A 21,096-nucleotide genomic window follows, 5' to 3' on the forward strand; every position below is an offset into this window, starting at 1 on the left:
GTGGGAAAAAGTATGAGGCCAGCTGCTGGGTATTAAACCTGTACTTTTCATAAGGCTTTTCAGCAGTACTAGTACATAACAGAGATTAAACGAAAAAAAAAAAAAGATGGCAACTGAATTTATACTTTCCAATTCTCAAATTAAAGCTAGACAGTCAGCAGTTCCAGAATCTAGACATCTAATCCTTGCAAAATGGTGTCACGGGGGCAACCACTGAGTGTTCAGGGAAAAGAAATGCTGGTCTTGGTTTTGACTTTGGAGTAGCAGACATTGTATCAGTAGAACTTCTCTAGAAGGGCGCTTTCAGGTGGTGAAGGAGTAGTCAGATTAAGGTTTTTAAAACACCTCCATCAAGTTAAGAAAGTAGGCCTTGGTACTTTCGTATGAGACACCAGACTTCAAAGAAAAGATGTACTTGCGATCTGACTGAGAGGTTTTATAATTTTTTATTGGATCCAGTTTTCTAAGGCATGTTAGAAGAGTAACTAACATGACACATGTTTTTCCTCTCTTCCTCCAAATAAAGGTAACAACTAACCAAGAAGTTATGCCACTAAAACCCTACCATCTTTTATAACAGTTTGCTTATTACGTTGTTGCATGCAGCTTCGGCGTTCCCATGGTATTGAGCATGAATGATATGCATAGCCAGACTGAAATAGTCTCCACAAACAAACTTTTGTTTATGCTTTTGAGATGTAACATGTCTGCTCAGGGCTCTGTTGCTTTTTTACAGAATCCATTTTTTTTCCAATTAAAAAAATAACATTATATTAAGAAAGTCTTCTTTTTACCAATTAGGTCAAAGTCCTAAAATTTTAAGACCCAAACCCCATGGTTTAGAGCGAACTGATTCACAAACCATAGGTGACTTTGCTACAAGAAGAAAGGGTATGTACTTTAGCACCGCATGCTGGATGGGGTGTTGGGAATTTATGTATTCTGTGTTGTTGTTTCCTTTAAAAGTAAAGGAGAAGAGCCTTAAATACTATTTTGTTGTAAATAAAACTTCCCAGCGTGTAATTTCTAAAGTGAATGCTTCCCATAATATACAGCGAGTATATTTGTTATGCCATTAACAGCAGCATGTTAAATATTTGATAATATATGATATTCAGTCTTTTCCTTTTGCATTATTCTTTTAACCTTTTAGACATCAATAGAGTGTTTTCTTTAAGCTTGTGAGATGCTTGTGAGTTCCAGTTGTCTCCTGTATTTATGTATAATGTATATATTCTGTTCTGAGACAATATATAATCATTTCCATGGATTCATTATTTTATGCCATTACTTAGAATTTGACAGCTAAGCAGCTCTTAGCCTCTGTGTTTTAAAAGAAGTGCAAACATCAGAGTTAAAGAAATACTTGCAAGTGAGCACAGCATTCTGTACATGTCCATTTTAAGTGTATAGGTGAGCAAAATTATTTTAACTCAAACTTAAATCAACGTAGCCTTCAGAAAATCTCATTGAATTTTTTTGTATTTGAGTTGCCAAAAATACTTCGGCATAAACCCCAGAGAATCTACGTAATCCTTTAAAATGACTACCTATTTTATAGTTGGAAGGTAATTATAACTTGGTTGATTCAATGTACACATACATGCACAAAGACTAGAGGAGGGATGCCTGGAAAAAATGAAGACTTTTTCTTTAGAGTGGCAGGATGACGTGTAACTAAAATATTTACCTAATATGTTTAAATAGTATCCTAAAATATAATGAATATTAACAAATAATATTGTTGAAGTTCTTTTGCTCATGTCATGAATTTCTGAAAACTGAGTCTTACTTTAAGGGCGAAGAGCTCTGTGGAATATATACTGGCAGAGTAATTAATTGTCCACTGCAATCATAGGGTAAATAAGAAAAGACAACTTATAAATAAAGCTAATAGGAACATTAGCATTTATTTTTACTTAATTTGTTAAAGGATGTTGTTGGTTAAATTAAGCTAAAAATTTGAGACAGTTGTTAAATTGTGGCCTTTTCTCAGAGCAGAGTTTGAGTATAAAGATATAATTATTGCTTTGTTTTATTTGGTTCCAGACTGGGCCTGAATTAATTTAAAAGATTTGGTTATTAATTCTTTTTGTCAGTTTTTGGTTTTGGCGAAGTTTTGTGTTTATTGCTTCCTAAACATCATTTTATATGTATAGTTGTATAAATGATGCTTCGATGTTGATGACGAGGACTGTTTTTACATAGAAAATTAAATGTCCGTGTTTGAGGATAAAATTAGTGAAAAAAATAAGGAAATAATGAAAAGTACAAATCAAGTAACTATGAAGGAATTGGGTCACATTACTCTTTCTTGTTCTCATCGTTTATATTCATAAAATATTTACTTAAGAAGCAACATGTTGTAATAATAGAGTTTTATTTAGACTTTCAGTCAACAGTCAGGAAACATTATCTGATTTAGCTTTTGCCACTAATTTTTTAGCTGTGTGACCTTGGAAAAATCACAAAACATCAGTGTGCTTCTTTTCATGTGTGAAACTAAGCTGGTCCTAGGTGTACAGTGGCTATAATGTATAAATAGAGATGTAGAAAGAGGGTCTTGTTTTGTTTTCCAAATTTCTGTATGCTAAAGTCTCTTTTTTTTTTTCTCTTTTGTTTCAGTCAAACCAGCACCTTTAGAAATAAAACCTTTGCCAGAATGGGAAGAATTACAAGCCCCAGTAAGATCTCCCATCACGAGGAGTTTTGCTCGAGAGTAAGTCTTTGTTTAAAATACTTAGCTTGATTGTGCATCATAATGGAGAGTAACTAGAACAGTGGTTCCCAAAGGATGGTCTGGGGAGCCTCCCTTTTTGGGGTTCTGTGAAGTCAAAACTATTTTCATGAATATACTAAGATGTCATTTGCTTTTCCACTCTCCTCTCATGAGTGTACACTGGAGTTTTCCAGAGGTGGCATAATGTTGGACGATATCGTTGTGACAGCTAATAGTGTATGTATTTGTGTACACTTGTCTTTTTAAATTTTTTTCTATTATAGGTAATGTGGTAAATATCAGTAGATATCACCCATATTAACCAAAGTTCCTTGGGGTTCTCAATAAATTTTAAGAGTGTGAAAGATTCATGAGGCTAGAAATTTCTGAGAACTACTGCTCTGGAAAATACGGTAGTTTCTTGTAGGGATTATTTAATGGAGATTCATTTAAATGTATATGTGGAAATGAAAAGAATGTTTGTAGTTACAAACCTGTGTTGAATGTGTACGTGTGTGAATATATGTGTGTGTGTGTGTGTGTGTGTGTATATATATATGTTTTTTTAAATAGTAATTCTTAAATCTTCCTTTTTATATCTGTGTCTTTCTACTTATCCTCCACATCACTAGCAATACTTTTTCGTTGTTCTGCAGAAGGTACTTTGTTGTTGTTTTTTTTAAACATCTTTATTGCAGTATAATTGCTTTACAATGGTGTGTTAGTTTCTGCTGTATAACAAAGTGAATCAGTTATACATATATCCCCATATCTCCTCCCTCTTGCGTCTCCCTCCCACCCTCCCTATCCCACCCCTCTAGGTGGTCACAAAGCACCGAGCTGATCTCCCTGTTCTATGCACTGCTTCCCACTATCTATTTTACATTTGGTAGTGTATATATGTCCATGCCACTCTCTCACTTCGTCCTAGCTTACCCTTCCCCCTCCCCGTGTCCTCAAGTCCATGCTCTAGTAGGTCTGTGTCTTTATTCCCGTCTTGCCCCTAGGTTCTTCATGACTTTTTTTTTTTTTTAGATTCCATATATATGTGTTAGCATACAATATTTGTCTTTCTCTTTCTGACTTACTTCACTCTGTATGACAGACTCTAGGTCCATCCACCTCACTACCAATAACTCAATTTCGTTTCTTTTTATGGCTGAGTAATATTCCATTATATATATGTGCCACATCTTCTTGATCCTGCAGAAGGTACTTTGATGCTCAGAGATATCCCTTTACAGAAGCAGACTTGAAGACATAGAGAACAAGCTAGTGGTTACCAGTGGCGGGGTGGGGGGGGGGCTGGAAATAGGGTGGGGAAGCGGGAGGTACAAACTACCTCCCACTACGAGATAAGTGGGAGCTCATCTTGGGTGTAAGATAGGCTCAAGGATATATTGTACAACACGGGGAATAGAGCCAATAGTTTGTAATAACCGTAAATGGAAAGTAACCTTTCAGAATTGTGTAAAAAAATCAAAAATTTTTTCAAAAAGAAAATATCCCTTTACAAATAGTTATAAATATTAGTTGTGCATTTGAATGTGTGTGATAAATTGTACAATAATAAATGTGTACAATAAATGATTGTGAGCATAAATGTTTCTGGAAGAATGTATACTATCACTCATTTTTACTTTCAAAGCGAATTGAGAAATTTTGATCAGGGTGTGTGTTTGTGATGGTCATCTCTGTAATCAGCTCCTCCAGGTTTCCCATGTCTCCCCGGCCGGATTCAGTGCACAGCACGACTTCAAGCAGCGACTCACATGACAGTGAAGAGAATTATGTTCCCATGAACCCAAACCTGTCCAGTGAAGACTCAGTAAGTAAAATCTTCTCTTAACGTCTCTCTTCCTGAGCAGCCCTTCTGAATCATTCACACTAGACCCTTCTTCCAGTCCATATACCTTACCCTTCCATCTTTCTTTACTTAAGGAAAAAGGATAAAAGACAACTTTTTAAAAATGCTTTTGGGGGCTTCCCTGGTGGCGCAGTGGTTAAGAATCCGCCTGCCAATGCAGGGGACACAGGTTTGAGCCCTGGTCCGGGAAGATCCCACAGGCCGCGGAGCAACTGAGCCCATGCGCCACAACTACTGAGCCTGCGCTCTAGAGCCCGTGTGCCACAACTGCTGAAGCCCACGCGCCTAGAGCCCGTGCTCTGCAACAAGAGAAGCCACCGCAATCAGAAGCCCGTGCACCACAACAAAGAGTACCCCCAGCTCACCCCGCAACTAGAGAAAGCCCGCACGCAGCAATGAAGACCCAACGCAGCCAAAAATAAAATAAATTTTAAAAATTAAAAAAAATTTATATAAAAATGCTTTTGAAAAACAGCATCATCAAGTCTAAAACCAATAAAGGGTCAAAGTGTAATATTAATATCTATAAAGTAGATACAAGTTAGTTAAAAATCACAAAATCTGGGCTTCCCTGGTGGTGCAGTGGTTGAGAGTCCGCCTGCCGATGCAGGGGACACGGGTTCGTGCCCCGGTCCGGGAGGATCCCACATGCCGCGGAGCGGCTGGGCCCGTGAGCCATGGCCGCTGAGCCTGCGCGTCCGGAGCCTGTGCTCCGCAGCGGGAGAGGCCACAACAGTGAGAGGCCCGCATAGCGGGGGAAAAAAAAAAAAATCACAGAATTTTCCAGTTATATTTCTTTTAAGATGTACTTCACTTTTGAAACTATTCAAAAAACTACTTTTTACTGGAAGCATTTTATAATGCATTTCTCCAGACCCACGTCAGCGTACTCAGTGAAACAGTCTTATGCCGAGGGTTTTTAATAACCTTTCAGTAATACATCCTTAGGTAGGGCTTAAAGATCAAAGAAGACCTGTTAAAACCTGATTTACTTCAGACTGACTGTTATTACCCCAAGGCCCAAGAATTTTGTAATAGTAGCAAGCATTATGTTCCTCAGAAATCAGGCAGTTGCCAGAAAATACTTCAGATGTTTAAAAACACAAACCAATTTTAATTTTTTAAAAATCTTTTCCTTTTGCTTTCCCTCAAACCAGAGACACTGCTTGCTCTGTTATTTGCTTTTTAGTAGATAAGTATATCAGTTGGCATTAGGATCCCCTCTGAGTAACAGAAAATAAGCAAATAACAAGGCCTTAAGGCAGACGTTTATTTCTTTCTCATGTAGAATTCCAGAGAGTCAGTCCGTGGTTGTTGCGGCAGCTTTTTGTTCCAGAAGCCCTCGGGGATCCTTGCCCCTTGCCGCTCTCCAGACTGCTGTCCCCTGGGTCTGGCTCACAGGCTCAATAGAACAAGATGATGCTCCAGCCAGCAGATTCACATTCCAGGCTGCAGAATGGAGGGAAGGAAGAAGAAGCAAAGGATGCAGCCCAATTGCCTCATAGAGAAGGTTCCCAGAAACTGCTGAGTCCAAACTGTTGACCAGGACTTAGCCTCTGGCCACATAAACACGAAAAGGACTGGAAACCGTAGCCTTTGTACCGAGGGACAGTGGGCCTGGCTAAAAACCCCCTTCCCGGTGGAAAGGGGAGAACAGATCATGGGGCACAACCAGGCAGCATATGATAAGCAAATATCTAATGTCAAAATTTGGCATGAATGACATTTTAGTGACTTTATTTTCTTTAAAACAATTCTGTTCAGAGATTCAATATATAAAGCCCTATTTTTTCATTGAATTTATGTCTTTAATGGACTTTAGGCAGAAACAGATTTCTCATGACCATTTGTCAGGGAACAAAATTAAGTGATTTGAAAAGCCTCATTTGATGCTTGAACTAATTAACTGTAAAATATTATCAAATTCATAGAGTATTCAAAAATGAATAAGATAATTTAAAATATTTATGTCAACCCTGAATTAGAATACAAACGAACTATATCAATAACATTTTCACTAATGTTTCAAGGTAGGGCAATTTTTATTAACTGACTTTCACTTCTGGGTTTGTAATTTTTCCATTTGATGAGTAGTGTTTTATTATTTTTATTAACTTAATTTTTTTTCTTCATTATAGTAAACAGACTCTAGTAGGAGACTAAGTAGGGCTTCCCTGGTGGCGCAGTGGTTGAGGGTCCGCCTGCCGATGCAGGGGGCGCGGGTTCGTGCCCCGGTCCAGGAGGATCCCACGTGCCGCGGAGCGGCTGCGCCTGTGAGCCATGGCCGCTGGGCATGTGCATCCGGAGCCTGTGCTCTGCAGCGGGAGGGGCCACAGTAGTGAGAGGCCCGCGTACCGCAAAAAAATAATCTAAGTAAATCCTCAGTGCTGCCTTGGAGTACATGTTACCCTCAATTTTCATCTTTAGGTGGTTAAATGAATTTTTTTATTACAAAAGTAATTCTTTTCTGAGATACTAAAGAATCTTTTATTTTGCCCAAAATAGTAAATAAACATAAAAATATTGGAAAGGACCTGTAATAGGAAAGTTTGAAAGTATGATTTGTCATGAGTAGGTGTTAGGTGAAGGGAAAAATCTAGAAAAAATCTGTTACAATCAGAAAGTCAAAGGAAAGGAAGATATAAAATTGTTCTTTTATATAGTATAACACTAAGCCAGAAAGGTAATTTTACCTGCACGGTAGAGGTGTCTAATAACCACCAGATAGTGAATTTCTAAGGTACTGAGGCCCTAAGGGTTAGAAATAAGCAAAAATGTCCCAAGTGAAAATATCCATCTGCCATTCACAATAGAAAAGTCAGCTGTGCCATTTCCATCTTATGCCACCAACTGCAAGGGCTCATCTTAGTCCAAACAACTTTTCCTTAGGAATGAATGTAATAGTTACAGCAATATTTCCCACACCTCTTGGAATTTAGTGTATCAGTGGAGAACCATAGAAGTTCACAAGGTCTAACATATGCTCAGGTTGATGAAGTCGGTAAAAAATTAGTCTTGGAGAAGTTGAAACAGGATTGGATCAAATCTGGTTTATAGGGACAATGAAAATTAAATTCTGTACATTGAAATGTTGAAGCACAGTCTGTTTCCTATACTGGTGATCATGGAGCAGGCGGTGTCTAATGAAAGTGAATTGGTGATGCTGCCTGTTTTTTATACAAACATCCAAAGTCAAGCATTCGTGAAATGAACCCTTAATGTGACGCCTGAAATTCAAGTGACAGTACATCATTACTAAAGACATATATATTGTTTGTAACAACATCAAAAGTATGTTCAATAATTTTATATATTTTTTTCAAGAATTTTAGAAGAACAAAGTACTACTATATTTTTTCTTTTAATTCACAGAACACTTCATAATAACTCTTCGAATCTTAGGGTTTTTCTAAACTGTTTTGGGAAAACACTGGGTTAAAGCCTAGAATGCAGAGACAGGCTGTTCCCAGTTGAGATTAGATTAGATCAAGAGCAAATAGACTTTTTGGAGGGACACACATTTTAACAATACTTGAAGATGAAAACATTTCCAGTCCTAGTAATTAGACAGAGTACAGTCGAACTAGCAATTCTGAGAAATTCTCTTTAAGAACAGCTTACTGAGATTAAATGTGTACATCATATGAACTCAAGGGTTTCTTTCGTGGCCTACAACACTGTGAATAATTCTAGATGTTTCCAATTAGGGAAATTTCAGGTATGGGCTCTGTCATTACATTTGAATACAAAATTTTACACACGCGCGCACACACACACACACACACACCATGCAATCTGGCTTGTTCTTTTTTTTATGTGAGAATGAAATATAGAGTCATTTGCAGAAAAAAATTTCAGTTTTTTCATGAATTAGAAGAAAGAGGGGGAGCGGATAGCTATTTGTACTAATTGAGCACTGACACTTGCTTACATTTTTTGTGCCCTACATGTTACTGTCAATATTTTTTTAATGTTTTATTAGCGGTAGTTGGTAAATTTGGTTTAAAAATCTGTTCCTACAAATAGGGCCATCACATTCAGTAGCGCAGGTTGTCTGCTGCATACACATGCCGCATGCAGTATGTAGGATATACAGTAGACGGCACACATGCTGTATCTGAGTACATGCGACCCAGACCATGTCCCCCTCACCAAGAGTAAACTCAGTGTTTTCCTAGCAATTGTCCTTTCCCTAAGTCACAGCTTAGTCTTTTTAACCCAAACAAAATGGAGTAGCAATGTGAAAGAATCAGCAGAACCAGATTTATGCAGTTTCCAAATCACGTTGTTCATCCTAACAAGTATAAAATTGTCAAGTTGATTACATCGTTACGGTTTTCTTCAAAAGTATAAGCTAACTTGTGAACAATAATACCTATGTGATAGAAGCCACAGGGATGAAAGTCCCTAATGAATATGTAGTGTCCTGAGAAGTCAGGAACATTCCCAGTTGAGGTTAAAAGCAGCAAGGCGTGGAAACAAGTCATTTGTTGGAGCACATTTGAAGACTGTCATGATCAGAGTAGCAGGTGCATGTAGGGACATAAGTTCACGTCGTCCTTTCCTTTTTATTTAGCATTGATCTTCATGTTCCTAATAACCTATTTCTTTTTCATTTTTCTGCCTCAAGCTTTTTCATTCTTGTTGTTCATTGCTGTCCTCTCCCTTCCTTTTTTCTTTTTCTTTTCTTAGAGAGGAGTCCTTCTGTTGTACAGTTCCTATTAGAACAGAAAGGATAAGAAGACAGAAAATTAAGTGGTAAAAATTCCAGGCAGTTGAAACAAAACAGACTTTATAAATGGAGTCAGTATGCATAGCCCTTAGCTACCATACTTATTCTAAATTGATTTTAGTGTGAAAGCCTTTAACTCAAATATAGAACTTTAAAGTTTTTTTTAATTTGAGAGGTGAGCTCAGGGTCTTTCTACTCTGCCATCTTGGTCGATCCCTAAAAAAATTTCATTTGAAAGCATGGACTGTAAGGATCCTATAGTTAAAGAATGTTATTGAGAACAGATATCATTTTAAAATATCATTTTAATAGCGTTGAGTTAGACTATTCCAACTGGGAATTCCCTGGCGGTCTAGTGGTTAGGACTTGGCACTTCCACTATCGGGGGCCTGGGTTCAGTCCCTGGTAAGGGAACTAAGATTCCTTAAGCTGCGCAGCACAGCCAGAAAAAAAAGAAAGAAAGAAAGAAAGAAAGAACTGTTGCAGTTAACTGTAGCTTGATGGCCCAGCCTTAGTCTGAACCAAGTTTTACTTTTCAAACTACTTTTAGCTTGCTTACCTATGCTATGTTTTAATCAATTTTTAAAATATTACTTATTTTTCCCCATCCTAAAAGATTATTTAATTTTCTAAGGAGACATTTCTTGAAGCTGTGTCCTCTTAAAATTACTATTTAGGCTTGAGTAGATGGCAAACAAGGTAATAAGCAGTATGTCTCATGAATGTTTGACAGTTGATTTTGTTGTATTTTACTTTCAGAATCTTTTTGGCAGTAATAGTCTTGATGGAGGAAACAGCCCAATGATCAAGCCCAAAGGAGACAAACAAGTGGAATACCTAGATCTAGATTTAGATTCTGGGAAATCCACGCCACCACGTAAGGTAAGTGAAACCTCATTCTATAAATACACTGAGCTCCCATTTGAAACCTGAAGAATCGGGTCTCCTTTGGGGGAATTTTCTTAGTATGTTTAATTTAAAGTCTATTCCTTAATGCTTTTTCATAAATCACAAAAGTGTTAGACTGATAAATTTATTTTTTCATCTCTGATGGTATGGAAGTTACACGCTTTGTACTCTCTTAGTGATTACCATCGAAATGCTTACTTACTAAATTCTAAAGTTCCAAAGTTAATCATGGTCTTCACTCCCTTTCCGATGTTAGTTCAAATTACTCCTTTTCTGGCTTTCTTGGTATTTTTGTCCAAAAGTTTTAGGGTTTTTTGTTGTTCTTGTTGTTGTTACACTCACAAATTAGACATTAGTAGTAGTAATATTCTTACTATATAGACAATGTTTATTTACATTTTCCTACACGTTTACCAACTTCTTTTTTTATCATTCCTTCTTGTGTCTTAGACCTTCCTTCTCTAATCATTTTCCTTCCTCCTTCCTTTAGAAGTTCTTTTCATGGAAGTCTGTTAATGGTAAATTCTTGCAGTTTTTGTTTAACTGAAATGTCTTTATTTTGCCTCATTCTGGAAAATGAGTATTGAGGGTTTTGCGGGGGGAGCAGTTTGAGTTCACAATTCTTAATTGACAGTAAGTTTCTCTCAACGCATAGGCGATACTATTTGCTGTCACCTGGCTTCCATTGTTCCTGTGAAAAGTATGCTGTCAGTCTAATTGCAGTTCCTTTGTAGGTAATCTGTCTTTTCTATCTGGCTGATGTTAAGATCTTTTCTATATCTTTGGTGTTCAGCAGGTTCACTACACTGTGTCTAGACATCTAGACATAGATTTTTCTTTATTTATCCTGCTTGGTAGAAGTTGTGCAGTCTTTATTTCTGGATTCATATTTTTTGTCAGTTATGGAAACGTCTGAATCATTATCTCCCTAAGTATTGTTTTTCCACGATTCTCTTTCTTCTGTCCTTTTAGGTTTCTGATTAGACAGTTAGAACTTCTCATTCTGTTTTTCTTATCTTTTACCACTCTTTCATATTTTCTATTTTATCATTTCTTTGCTTACGTGTAAAATTTCTTTAGGTCTGTCACCAAGTTCACTAATTTCTCAGTTCTTCTGCTTAACCTATGTGTTTAATTTTTAATCTCAATATTTTATTTTTCACTGCTGAAGTGACATTCTGCTTGGCTTTTTTCCCCCAAATATGCCTATCTGATTTGAATAGCTTCTTACTCCTTTTTTGTTATCCTATTTCTTTTATTTTTTATTTTCCAATTCCTTTAAATATTTTATACACATATTTTATACTATTTATGCAGTAATTTCCATACCTGAAGTCCTTGGAGGTCTGAATCTGTGTTTACCGTTTCTCACACACCTGATGGCTTGTTTCCTTGTGTGTTCGTGCATTTTTATTGTGAATTTATTTTGCTAAGCATATCTGTGGGAAACCTGCAGACCTAAATTTCCTTCAGAAAGGATTTGCATTTGCTTCTGCTAGGAAGCAGGTGATGCTACCACCCTAGGACTACCTCAGTTTCCTTCAAGGGTCCCTATCCTAACAGGATAGTTTTGGGTTCCGCATTCCTCCCACCCAGGCCTCCTGATTGCACTGCTCAGTTGACGTTCATCCTGAAGACGACACCGTCTTGACCCTTTAGCAGCTCTCTGCTCCCTCTATTTCCCTCACACCTTGGATATTTCCCTTAATTTCTCGTGAGCCCAGCAACGCGTTAATAATTACATTTGTTTTAAGTTAGTGAGTATCTAGTTGGATTTTATGTAGCCTGCCATTCTTGAAATACTCCTTTTCAAAAAACATTTCTTAACTCTGAAAGTAAACACCTGTACCTGTTCTCAGGACTTGAAAAAGTCAAGCTTAAGCTAAAAGCAAGCTGTGTCTCTTAAGGTGAACCAGGGGGCTGCTCTCCTTCTTTTCTAAGAATTTCATCTGTTATGGGAGCATTAGTTTGAATTCTTAAATATAATAATTTTAAAATTAAGGGAAAAACAGAGTACAGTTAGGAGAGAGACAACATTGTTAAACTGATTTTTTGGTGACCCAGTAGAATTTCAAGAGTTATTCACAGTGCATATGTGTCTGTGTTTTAAGACTGGAGTTCACGCAGAAGCACTGCTTTTTCTGTGGAGGTTTATGGGGTTTTTTCCTTTGCTTTTTAGCAAAAGAGCAGTGGCTCAGGCAGCAGTGTAGCTGACGAGAGAGTGGACTATGTCGTGGTTGACCAACAGAAGACGCTGGCTCTGAAGAGCACCCGTGAAGCCTGGACCGATGGGAGACAGTCCACAGAGTCTGAAACGCCAGCCAAGAATGTGAAGTGAAAATGCCGCTTTGATGTCTCTGAACAAAAGAGGACTGAGCTGTAAGGAGAAATCCTGTTTGACTGAAGATAACTTGACCCTTGTACTCTAGGTAGACCCTCAACTGAACAGAGTCGAAGTCAGAGGACCTTTCAGACTTAATCAAGCCATTGAGCGTGTAAATGGTGCTTTGTGGTATCTGAACAATTCATCACATGTAAATAATGTGGGAAAATACTGTTGTTTGGTTCCCAGAGAAACATTTGTTTCGTAGTTAACACACTTGTAGTATTACTGTATTTATGCACTTTTTCATTTAAAGCATTGGTTTGGGTATTCCCGAATGGACCTTAACATGATTCTGTTGGGAGTTCTTGTTTTCCTCACACTACTCTTAAGAACAATGCTACGTGAACTAAGCTACTTTCCACTGGGAAATTGCTCTTTCAGCTGCAGGGTAACAACAGGACGTGAGAAGTAGATTCACAATATACCTTTCTACCTGAAACTTAATGGGGTAACCGTTAGCTTAAACTACAAAGTAGAGTTGGACTCATCATTCATTGCCTTCCAAAGTGCTAAGCATCATGTACCTACTGGTGTCAGGACTTTGTTCTCTGGTTCATGGACATTTGGTTTTCAGTGGTGGGACTTTCTTGTATTTTGTTAATTACAGTGTTTTGGGCTCATTACGTGAAGATTCTGCCAGGTGGGATCTTACACCTTGGAAAGAGTGAATAATCACACTATCAAGTAAGCGTACAACTCACTGATGGCATGTGGTGACGATGTGCTCTCACATTTTCAACATGTATTAAACTTTACGTTATTTGCAAAGTGTAGATTATATAACTAATCAGGTACGTACCAGGCACTGATGTGCTAATACAATGATCAGGTTTAGACAGTGAGCTTTAGTTGTATTCGTGTTAGTCCTCTAATGCTGGTTTCCAGTTTGGAATTAATGGCACAATTGACATTCACTGTTAGTTATAGCAACATACTGTGATTTTTAATTAGACAGTCATTCAGATTTATTACTCTAAGAATGAAATTCTGTCTTTTGACACCATAGTGCCCTATGATTTTTTTTTTAAACTTTACTTAATATTCTTCTTGGCCTTATCCTATTTAAATCCCTATGCAATTAATATTTTATATCTGCATTTTTAAAAAAAAACAGATGTTATATAAGTGATTCTCATATGTAGCACCTATTGCTTTTCCAGTAAAAGAATTAAGGCTTGTGTACTGTGATTTATATTCACTGCCCCAATTCAAGAAATATTGGAGCCTTGCTATAATGTGAAATCTTAAAGTCATGGACCTCTTCCAACCAGATTTCTGAAACCACCAGAGGTGTCGTATAATTCTTTCTCACCTATAACATGGTCCTATAGCAAGACCACACATTATCTATAGTAAGGCTACGATTTATCTGTCTTGGCTTTGCAATGTAATTTAGAAAGCAGGTATAGTTATTGGTTTGATTGGTTTTTAACTAAGTTACATACAATCTCTTATGTACTGATTTGAGACTTACTAACAGTGTTTGGAGGGGGCATAGAGATTGAAGAGCCCACAGCTGAGGCATGTTTCCCTCCATGCAGACCTTTAATGTTACCTGAGTACACAGATGTGCCCTGATTTCTGGCCCCTTGGTCACCGTACTGTGCCTAATCAATGTAATGGGTTTATGTCCCCTCCATGAGCTAAAAACGTTCATAACAAGATGAATTGTAGACAAGTAACATTTAATGCTTTTAAATGTTTGCTTCTTTTTAAACAAAAACTAAAACCCAGAACTGAATTTTGAGGTGGATTTTTAAATAAAAAAACATTGTTTGAGTTTGCTGTGAGTAAGCTGTTTTATAATGAAACCACAAAATAGAGTCGAAAATCATTGAAATGTGCCTCAACTGTCAAAACACATAACGCAGTTGATGTGTGAAGATACCAAATTGTGTTGCATGGAGGATAAACATACTCTGAGATTTAGAACACAACAGTAAATATATTGTTAATTCAAAAATCTTGGGGGCTTCCCTGGTGGCGCAGTGGTTGAGCGTATGCAGGGGACATGGGTTCGTGCCCTGGTCCAGGAAGATCCCACATGCCGCGGAGCAGCTGGGCCCGTGAGCCATGGCCGCTGAGCCTGCGCGTCCAGAGCCTGTGATCCGCAACGGGAGAGGCCACAACAGTGAGAGGCCCGCGAACCGCAAAAAAAAAAAGAAATCTCGTTTTAAAAGCTACCTATCAGAAGAGTCTAAGGCAATAATGAACTTTTTAGTGTAATTTCTCAATTTTTTGCAAGTTACCATTTTGAAGACCCGCAGCACTCAAATCTGTAGAATTTTCCCATTACGCAGAGTAATTTAAGAATTGAAAATTAGGCAGTTTGTTAAACTAAATCACATTAAACATTGCATTAACAAATTAAATGAAAAGACAGTCTCTTATAGAGTGGTATTTCCTAAAGATTTTTTAGCACTAGAATCTCTTTTAAGTAAACTCTTGTGTAAGCCCAATATGTAAAGCCTGGAAAGTCCATTTGATCAGTGTAACTGTATTTTGAGTCCACATTTATGTTTACTTGTCTTAGAACATTACTAAGAATAACATTTCTAAGTAACACAAATGTGAAATTGGGGTTATAGATAGTTGGTGAAACCTTAGCTGCCAGTCTGTTTCTATGCCTTGTTTTATTCACATGCTATCAAGCGAATTTTACTTCATGCAAATGTAAGTAAGTACAAATAATAATAGGGTTTAAACACACATTTCAGGAGATTCTTTAACTAGAAATAGATAAAGTTGTATTCCCAGGTTTATATAAACGTAAATTATCCTGGTAGTGGAAGTTTATACATAAGCAGACTCCAGTGTGGTAAAATAGTGTATGTAACACATTAGAATGTGCATTTTTACTAAGTTTTTAAACTACACACTTTTATAAAAACAAAATTTGAATCAAACTCTTTAATACCCCTAATCGCCCACAAGAAGCTGAGTTTTGGCCAGGCATGGGTTGAACACCACTGGTTAACTGTGTAACAGTTGTGTTATAAATCAGAAGTTTTTTTCTCCCACGTTTGATGATCTCTACCTTTTATTCCTTATTTTGAAAAACTGTACAATTTTATGAAAGTTTGAATACCAGTGCGCAGCTCTGCTTTCAAAACTCAAAATTCAGACTTGAATAATGTAAGCTATTTAACCCACAGGATGCATCACCTTAGAAAGCTATAAAAGTGGTTTTTATCTACACTCTATACGTTTTCATCTTTATTTTTATCAATACCATATAAGCTACTGTGAGCGTTTTAGAGAATTCCATAAAGGTACTATGAGTGTGTGTATGTATATATAGCATTGTATTTAATCATAGACTAAGTTTAATTTGATATAGAAATACTGCCATACTTGTACATTAATGTCATAAGTCATAATTCCCTCTGGACTCTTTATATTTAATTCATCGGAGGTCGTAATCTTCATAGTCATAAATGTATTCAAACTGGAAATTGAACACCAGTGTTTGTTTTTCTTTTTCTTTTAGTGGGAAGTTGTCTGCTTTCCCCCTTTAGCAAAAACAGTATTTTTTATATTTTGTTAAACTGTTGACTATTTTATGCCTGTACACTATACCATAGGCATAATTCTTAGATATTCCCAAACACTCTTAGTGCCTCCTTATTTGGCGCATTGAAAGGATTGGTGTTAGTATTTCAAATGAATTATCCTTTAAAAATATACTAGCCTTAAACAGTTTAGAAACAACAAGGGAGACGGAATCTTTTTATTCCTATCTTTGGGTCATGTGGTAGGTCTTATCCTCCATTGGTAGATAAGCAGTCAGGTCTGTAACAGGATTGACATAACATGACCAAACCAAGTGGATACAGAGAGAGAGAGGGGCATATCCCAGGATAACAGTTATTGTCAATAACATCAGCTATATGTAAATCTGTATATAATTTAAAATACCAACAACTATGAGGTGAAAAAGCCATGGTGCAAATGAATGTTGTAGACATCATGGACTTGTTCTGATGAAAAATCACTTGTCGGGTTGTTGAGATGATTGGTTTTAATCTGACTAAATATGTTTATATATCACTACAGCTTGAAATAATTTAGTTCATCCTCCATAGATTTATCTTTCTTTAGGATCAGTATAATGCATATTGTGAGTTTCAACAGACTGTTTCGTCAAGGGATTAACATAGCTTCTGGCTTCCTTTACTAAAAAGATATGGCTTTGTGTGAGTTCTTGTAACCTAAATCAATTGTTGATAATCATTCCAAATTTCCACAGCAAAATCTTATGTATAAACTTATTTCTCCCCTCTTGCACATCTTCTTTTGTAAAGATCCTATTGTAGATATTTTCTGCTACCAAATAAAACTTTTCAAACAATTTGGTTTCAAGACCTTAAGTAGTCAATTTGGATACTGAAACTGTGACCCAATAAGGACATAAAACTTCTATTTCCAACTCTTCCTTAGAGTCTTTATCTAAATCAAAAACCCAATTCTGCCATTAACTACACTTCGCAGTTCTACTTCTATAGGGTCACTCATTTTCTGCAGTAAAGATCCCACTAAATCATGCTAAGTATAATAGTCATGCTCTAACCAAATAGAAAAAGCTCCTGAGACCCAGTTGGCCTACGCGTATGCGCGTTATTCCTTCATGTAGCCAATGCTACCAGCACTTTGTTGAGTAAAAGGCCAATAAGTAAGGGCCTGTGTGCAACCTTTACCATGAGGAAATACATTCCCAACATGACTTGGGAAATGATAGCTGGCTGGGCTTCTTCATTTCTAGGAAAGTTTTCAGACACCTCCAGTGCTTCATAAAACCCCAAGAATTACCATAAGTCGCAGCATTTTGCAGCTCTGACTCTGTCATTAGATCATACTTGGGAAATTGGGGAAGAAAATTAAGTTCCTAAAGTTTACTCCTATAATTCATTAGACAGGACTTTATTACTTTTAATCATGGTTATGTTGGTGATTCACTCGTAGCTCAACATGTCTCTGATTTTGTGTGTGGTGCCCAGAGCATTTGGAGGACTCAGTATGTGGTGGTACAGAAAAGAAAAAATCACATCAATGTTTTAAAAGCCCACTTTCTCCAATATGGTATCATGATGGTGCATGTGTCAACTTGGCTAGGGTGTGGTGCCCCTGTGTTTGTTCAAACACTGGTGTAGACGTTGCTGTGAAGATACTGTGTGGATGTGATTAACATTACAATCCGTTTAGGTAAAGCCAATCACCCTCCATAGTGTGGATGGGCCTCATCCAATCAGTTGAAGGCCTTCAAAGCAAAAACTGAAGTTTCCCACCGAAGAAGGAATTCTGCCCCAAGACCGTAACATAGAAATCCTGTGTGAATTTCCGGGCTGCCAACCTGCCCTACAGATTTCAAACGTGCCATCCCCATTTCCATAGATAGATGCACAGCATACGTGGATGGATGGATGGATGGATGGATGGATGGATGGATGGACAGATTCTTTCTCTGGGTCTACTCCCTATTCATTGTGGGAGGAGACATACAAGGACATGAATACCAGGAAGTAAGGATCGCGGGCAGCATCTTAAGAGGCTAGCTGTCACAGAGGCAGAGTTGAGTGTTAAGAGATGACACTAAAGATGGAGGGCCTTAAGGACCAAGGAACTCAAGTGTATTGAGAATTAAGAACTTTAAAATGTCAGAAGACAAAGCCTGGAAAGAGTAGGCCACAGGAAGTCGGGAGATAGTGCTGAACCTGGGTCTATGCGTTTAGCTCTGTGTTCTTATAAATTACAAAGCTATTCAACAGTTAATTGAGACACTGTGTTTTACAGTCACTCTTACTTAATCCTCGTAATACTGTGAAGTAGGTAATGTTATTCTCTCCAACCTTCAAGTTCCAACTTAAACAGTTCCACAAGGCTTTCCCTCAACTACCCCACCCAGAGGTGCTAGCTCCTTCCTCTGAAAGTCACAAAATTGGCGAGTCTCTTCTGTTTTTCACTTTGGGCTTTTGTGATGGTATATTAATTTGCTAGGGCTACAATCACAAAGCACCACAGACTGGGTGGCTTAAATAACAGATTTATGTTTTCACGGTTCTGGAGGCTAGAAGCTAGAGGTCAAGGTGTAGGCTGGTTTAATTTCTTCTGAAGCCTCTTTCCTCGGTTTGTAGATGGCCGCCTTCTCACTTTACCCTCACTTGGCCATTTCTCTAGACATGGGAATCCTGGTGGCATATTTTCTTCTTATAAGGACAGCAGCCATATTGAATGAGACCCTCACCTTTATGACCCATTTAACCTTAATTTGCTCTTTAAAGTCCCCATCTCCAAACACAGTCATATTCTGAGGTACGGGGGGTTGGGTCTTCAACATGAATTTTGGGTGGAACAATTCAGTCCATAATAGATGGCTGTGTTTAGCTCATCTACCTAGCTATATGCACCTTAGAATAAAAACTGTCTTATCTGTCGTTACATCAGTCACAGCCCTGGCAGGAAAAGATGGCACATTCAAAGGAGTAATTGAAGAGAGTTGAATGAAGAAACTGTTGCAAATCTGTAGATTGGGTGATGGGAACAAACAAGGGGTGGTTAAGAACCACTAGCAACAGTAAGAAGCCATCAGCACTTTTGGAACTGAGGAGGGAAATGGTGCTGTTACTGACACCCAGCAAGAGCTGTCCACCAGCAGACATTTCAGCCTTAGGTAAAAGGACGCAACCACTACCAATTGCAGACCAGCGGGGAGGGAGTCAGGTTACCTCTCCTATGACTTGCCATTGGCTAAAGACAACCAGCAGCCAGAAATAACCCAAGAGATGTAATATCAATACATGGAGGTCATCTTCTCAGGGCACATGGCAAGGCGGAGAAGGCAAGAGGGCAGGTCAGACAGAGCAAACAGAGAAAATCCTTCACAATCGTCATATTTATTACCGTGTCAAACCATCAAAGAAATAAAGGGTCTGTGGAAGATTGGCTTGCTTAACAGCTGATCCAAACTCTTTCTAGAGTGCCATCGTGTGCTTCAGAAGCTGTAAGGATAAAAAACTACATTTCCCAGACTTCCTTGCAGCTAGGGCCCGGCCCATCCTCCACTTTCCACCAGTCACATTCAAAATCAGAAACAGTTCAGTGGAGCGAGAGGCGGAACTCTGCGAAGCATCAGTATTGTTAAATCAAGCCGTTCACTTTTAGTAGATGAAGCGATGGTTCCTAATCCTTGGTCGACAGCTAAGATGGCATATTCTTGGAGCCCACGTCTGTGGTGGCAGCTTCCTGCACCCTCATGGCGCCATGGGCACGTGATCCTGGATTCAGCCACTAGTGAGGTGATTTCTTGAACCCGGATTCCTGATTGTTTCCATGTCTGGCTCTTCTGTGGCATTGTTCTGAGAATCATTCCTAAAGGCCTATACACCTGCTAGTGATTGTTAACTCTATAGTAAATTTCTTTTGGTTTAAAATTGCTAGAGTGGCTTACCCCTGTTGAAAACTGACACGGGCCAGTTTTCCTGCCTCTTGGATTCTGGAATATATTTTTTTCTTATTCTCATATTGCAAAACTGTATAACTAAAGAAAATTGGGGGATGGTGGGAGAGGAGAGGAAAAACACTTGCAATCTGTGTTACTTCCCTTTCTTTGCCTGCAAATGTGCAGATAGATTCTGCTTTTCGCATTTACTGCTGTCATAAATATCTTCCCAGGTGTTAAGCATCTATCTGAATTATTATTTTAAAGACTGAATAATATCCCTTCAAATATTTTAAAATACTCAATGATATCCAATTTGGATACAGGTGTGGGGAAGGGAACACTGGCATATACAGTAAGTCCCCTACATACGAATGAGTTCCGTTCCGAGAGTGCATTTGTAAGTCCAATTTGTTCATAAGTCCAACGAAGTTAGCCTAGGTACCCAACTAACACAATCGGCTATGTAGTACTGTACTGTAATAGGTTCATAATACTTTTCACACAAATAATACATAAAAAAACAAAAAATAAACATTTTTAATCTTACAGTACAGTACCTTGAAAAGAACAGCAGTACATGGGACTTCCCTGGCGGTCCAGTGGTTAAGACTACGCAGGGGGCACGGGTTTGATCCCTGGTCAGGCAATGAAGAACCCACATGCTGCGTGGTGCAGACAAAAAATAATAAAAATTTTATAAAAAGAAGAGTACAGTAGTACAGTACAACAGCTGGCATACAGGGGCTGACATCAAGTAAACAGGCAAGAAGAGTTACTGACTGGAGGAGGGAGAGGAGGTGGGAGAGGGTAGAGCTGAAGGATCATCAATAGGACACGGAGGGCAAGCTGCAATTTCACTCACGCCTGACGATGATGGAACGCACGTTGGAATCTTTGAAAGTTTGCAACTTGAAGGTTTGTATGTAGGGGACTTACTGTACTACCACTGGGAGCAAAAAGTGGTACAACATTTTGTTTTTTACATTTATTCCATGACTGTTTATTGAGAATCTACATCATGCCAAGTACTGTGCAAGGCTGAGTA

The 21,096-nt window shown here is 38.1% G+C and overlaps 1 protein-coding gene across 4 annotated transcripts in view; it reads left to right on the top strand.

Moving 5' to 3' along the window:
• The window catches only part of GAB1 (GRB2 associated binding protein 1), a 127,346-nt gene extending 110,382 nt beyond the window's left edge, over nt 1-16,964 (top strand). For 2 of the 4 annotated variants that reach the window (XM_082653445.1, XM_082653446.1), the window contains 5 exons: nt 802-891; nt 2,626-2,719; nt 4,424-4,547; nt 10,078-10,200; nt 12,407-16,964. In XM_082653445.1, coding sequence (XP_082509571.1) covers nt 802-891; nt 2,626-2,719; nt 4,424-4,547; nt 10,078-10,200; nt 12,407-12,565 — 590 coding nt within the window. In that variant the 3' untranslated portion in view covers nt 12,566-16,964. The remainder of the gene's footprint in view (nt 1-801; nt 892-2,625; nt 2,720-4,423; nt 4,548-10,077; nt 10,201-12,406) is intronic. The other 2 variants (XM_082653447.1, XM_082653448.1) reach the window with 1 other exon arrangement.
• The last annotated feature ends 4,132 nt before the right edge of the window (nt 16,965-21,096 follow it).

This window comes from Grampus griseus (genome assembly GCF_964374135.1).
Source record: "Grampus griseus genome assembly, chromosome: 4".
Classification (NCBI taxonomy): domain Eukaryota; kingdom Metazoa; phylum Chordata; class Mammalia; order Artiodactyla; family Delphinidae; genus Grampus; species Grampus griseus.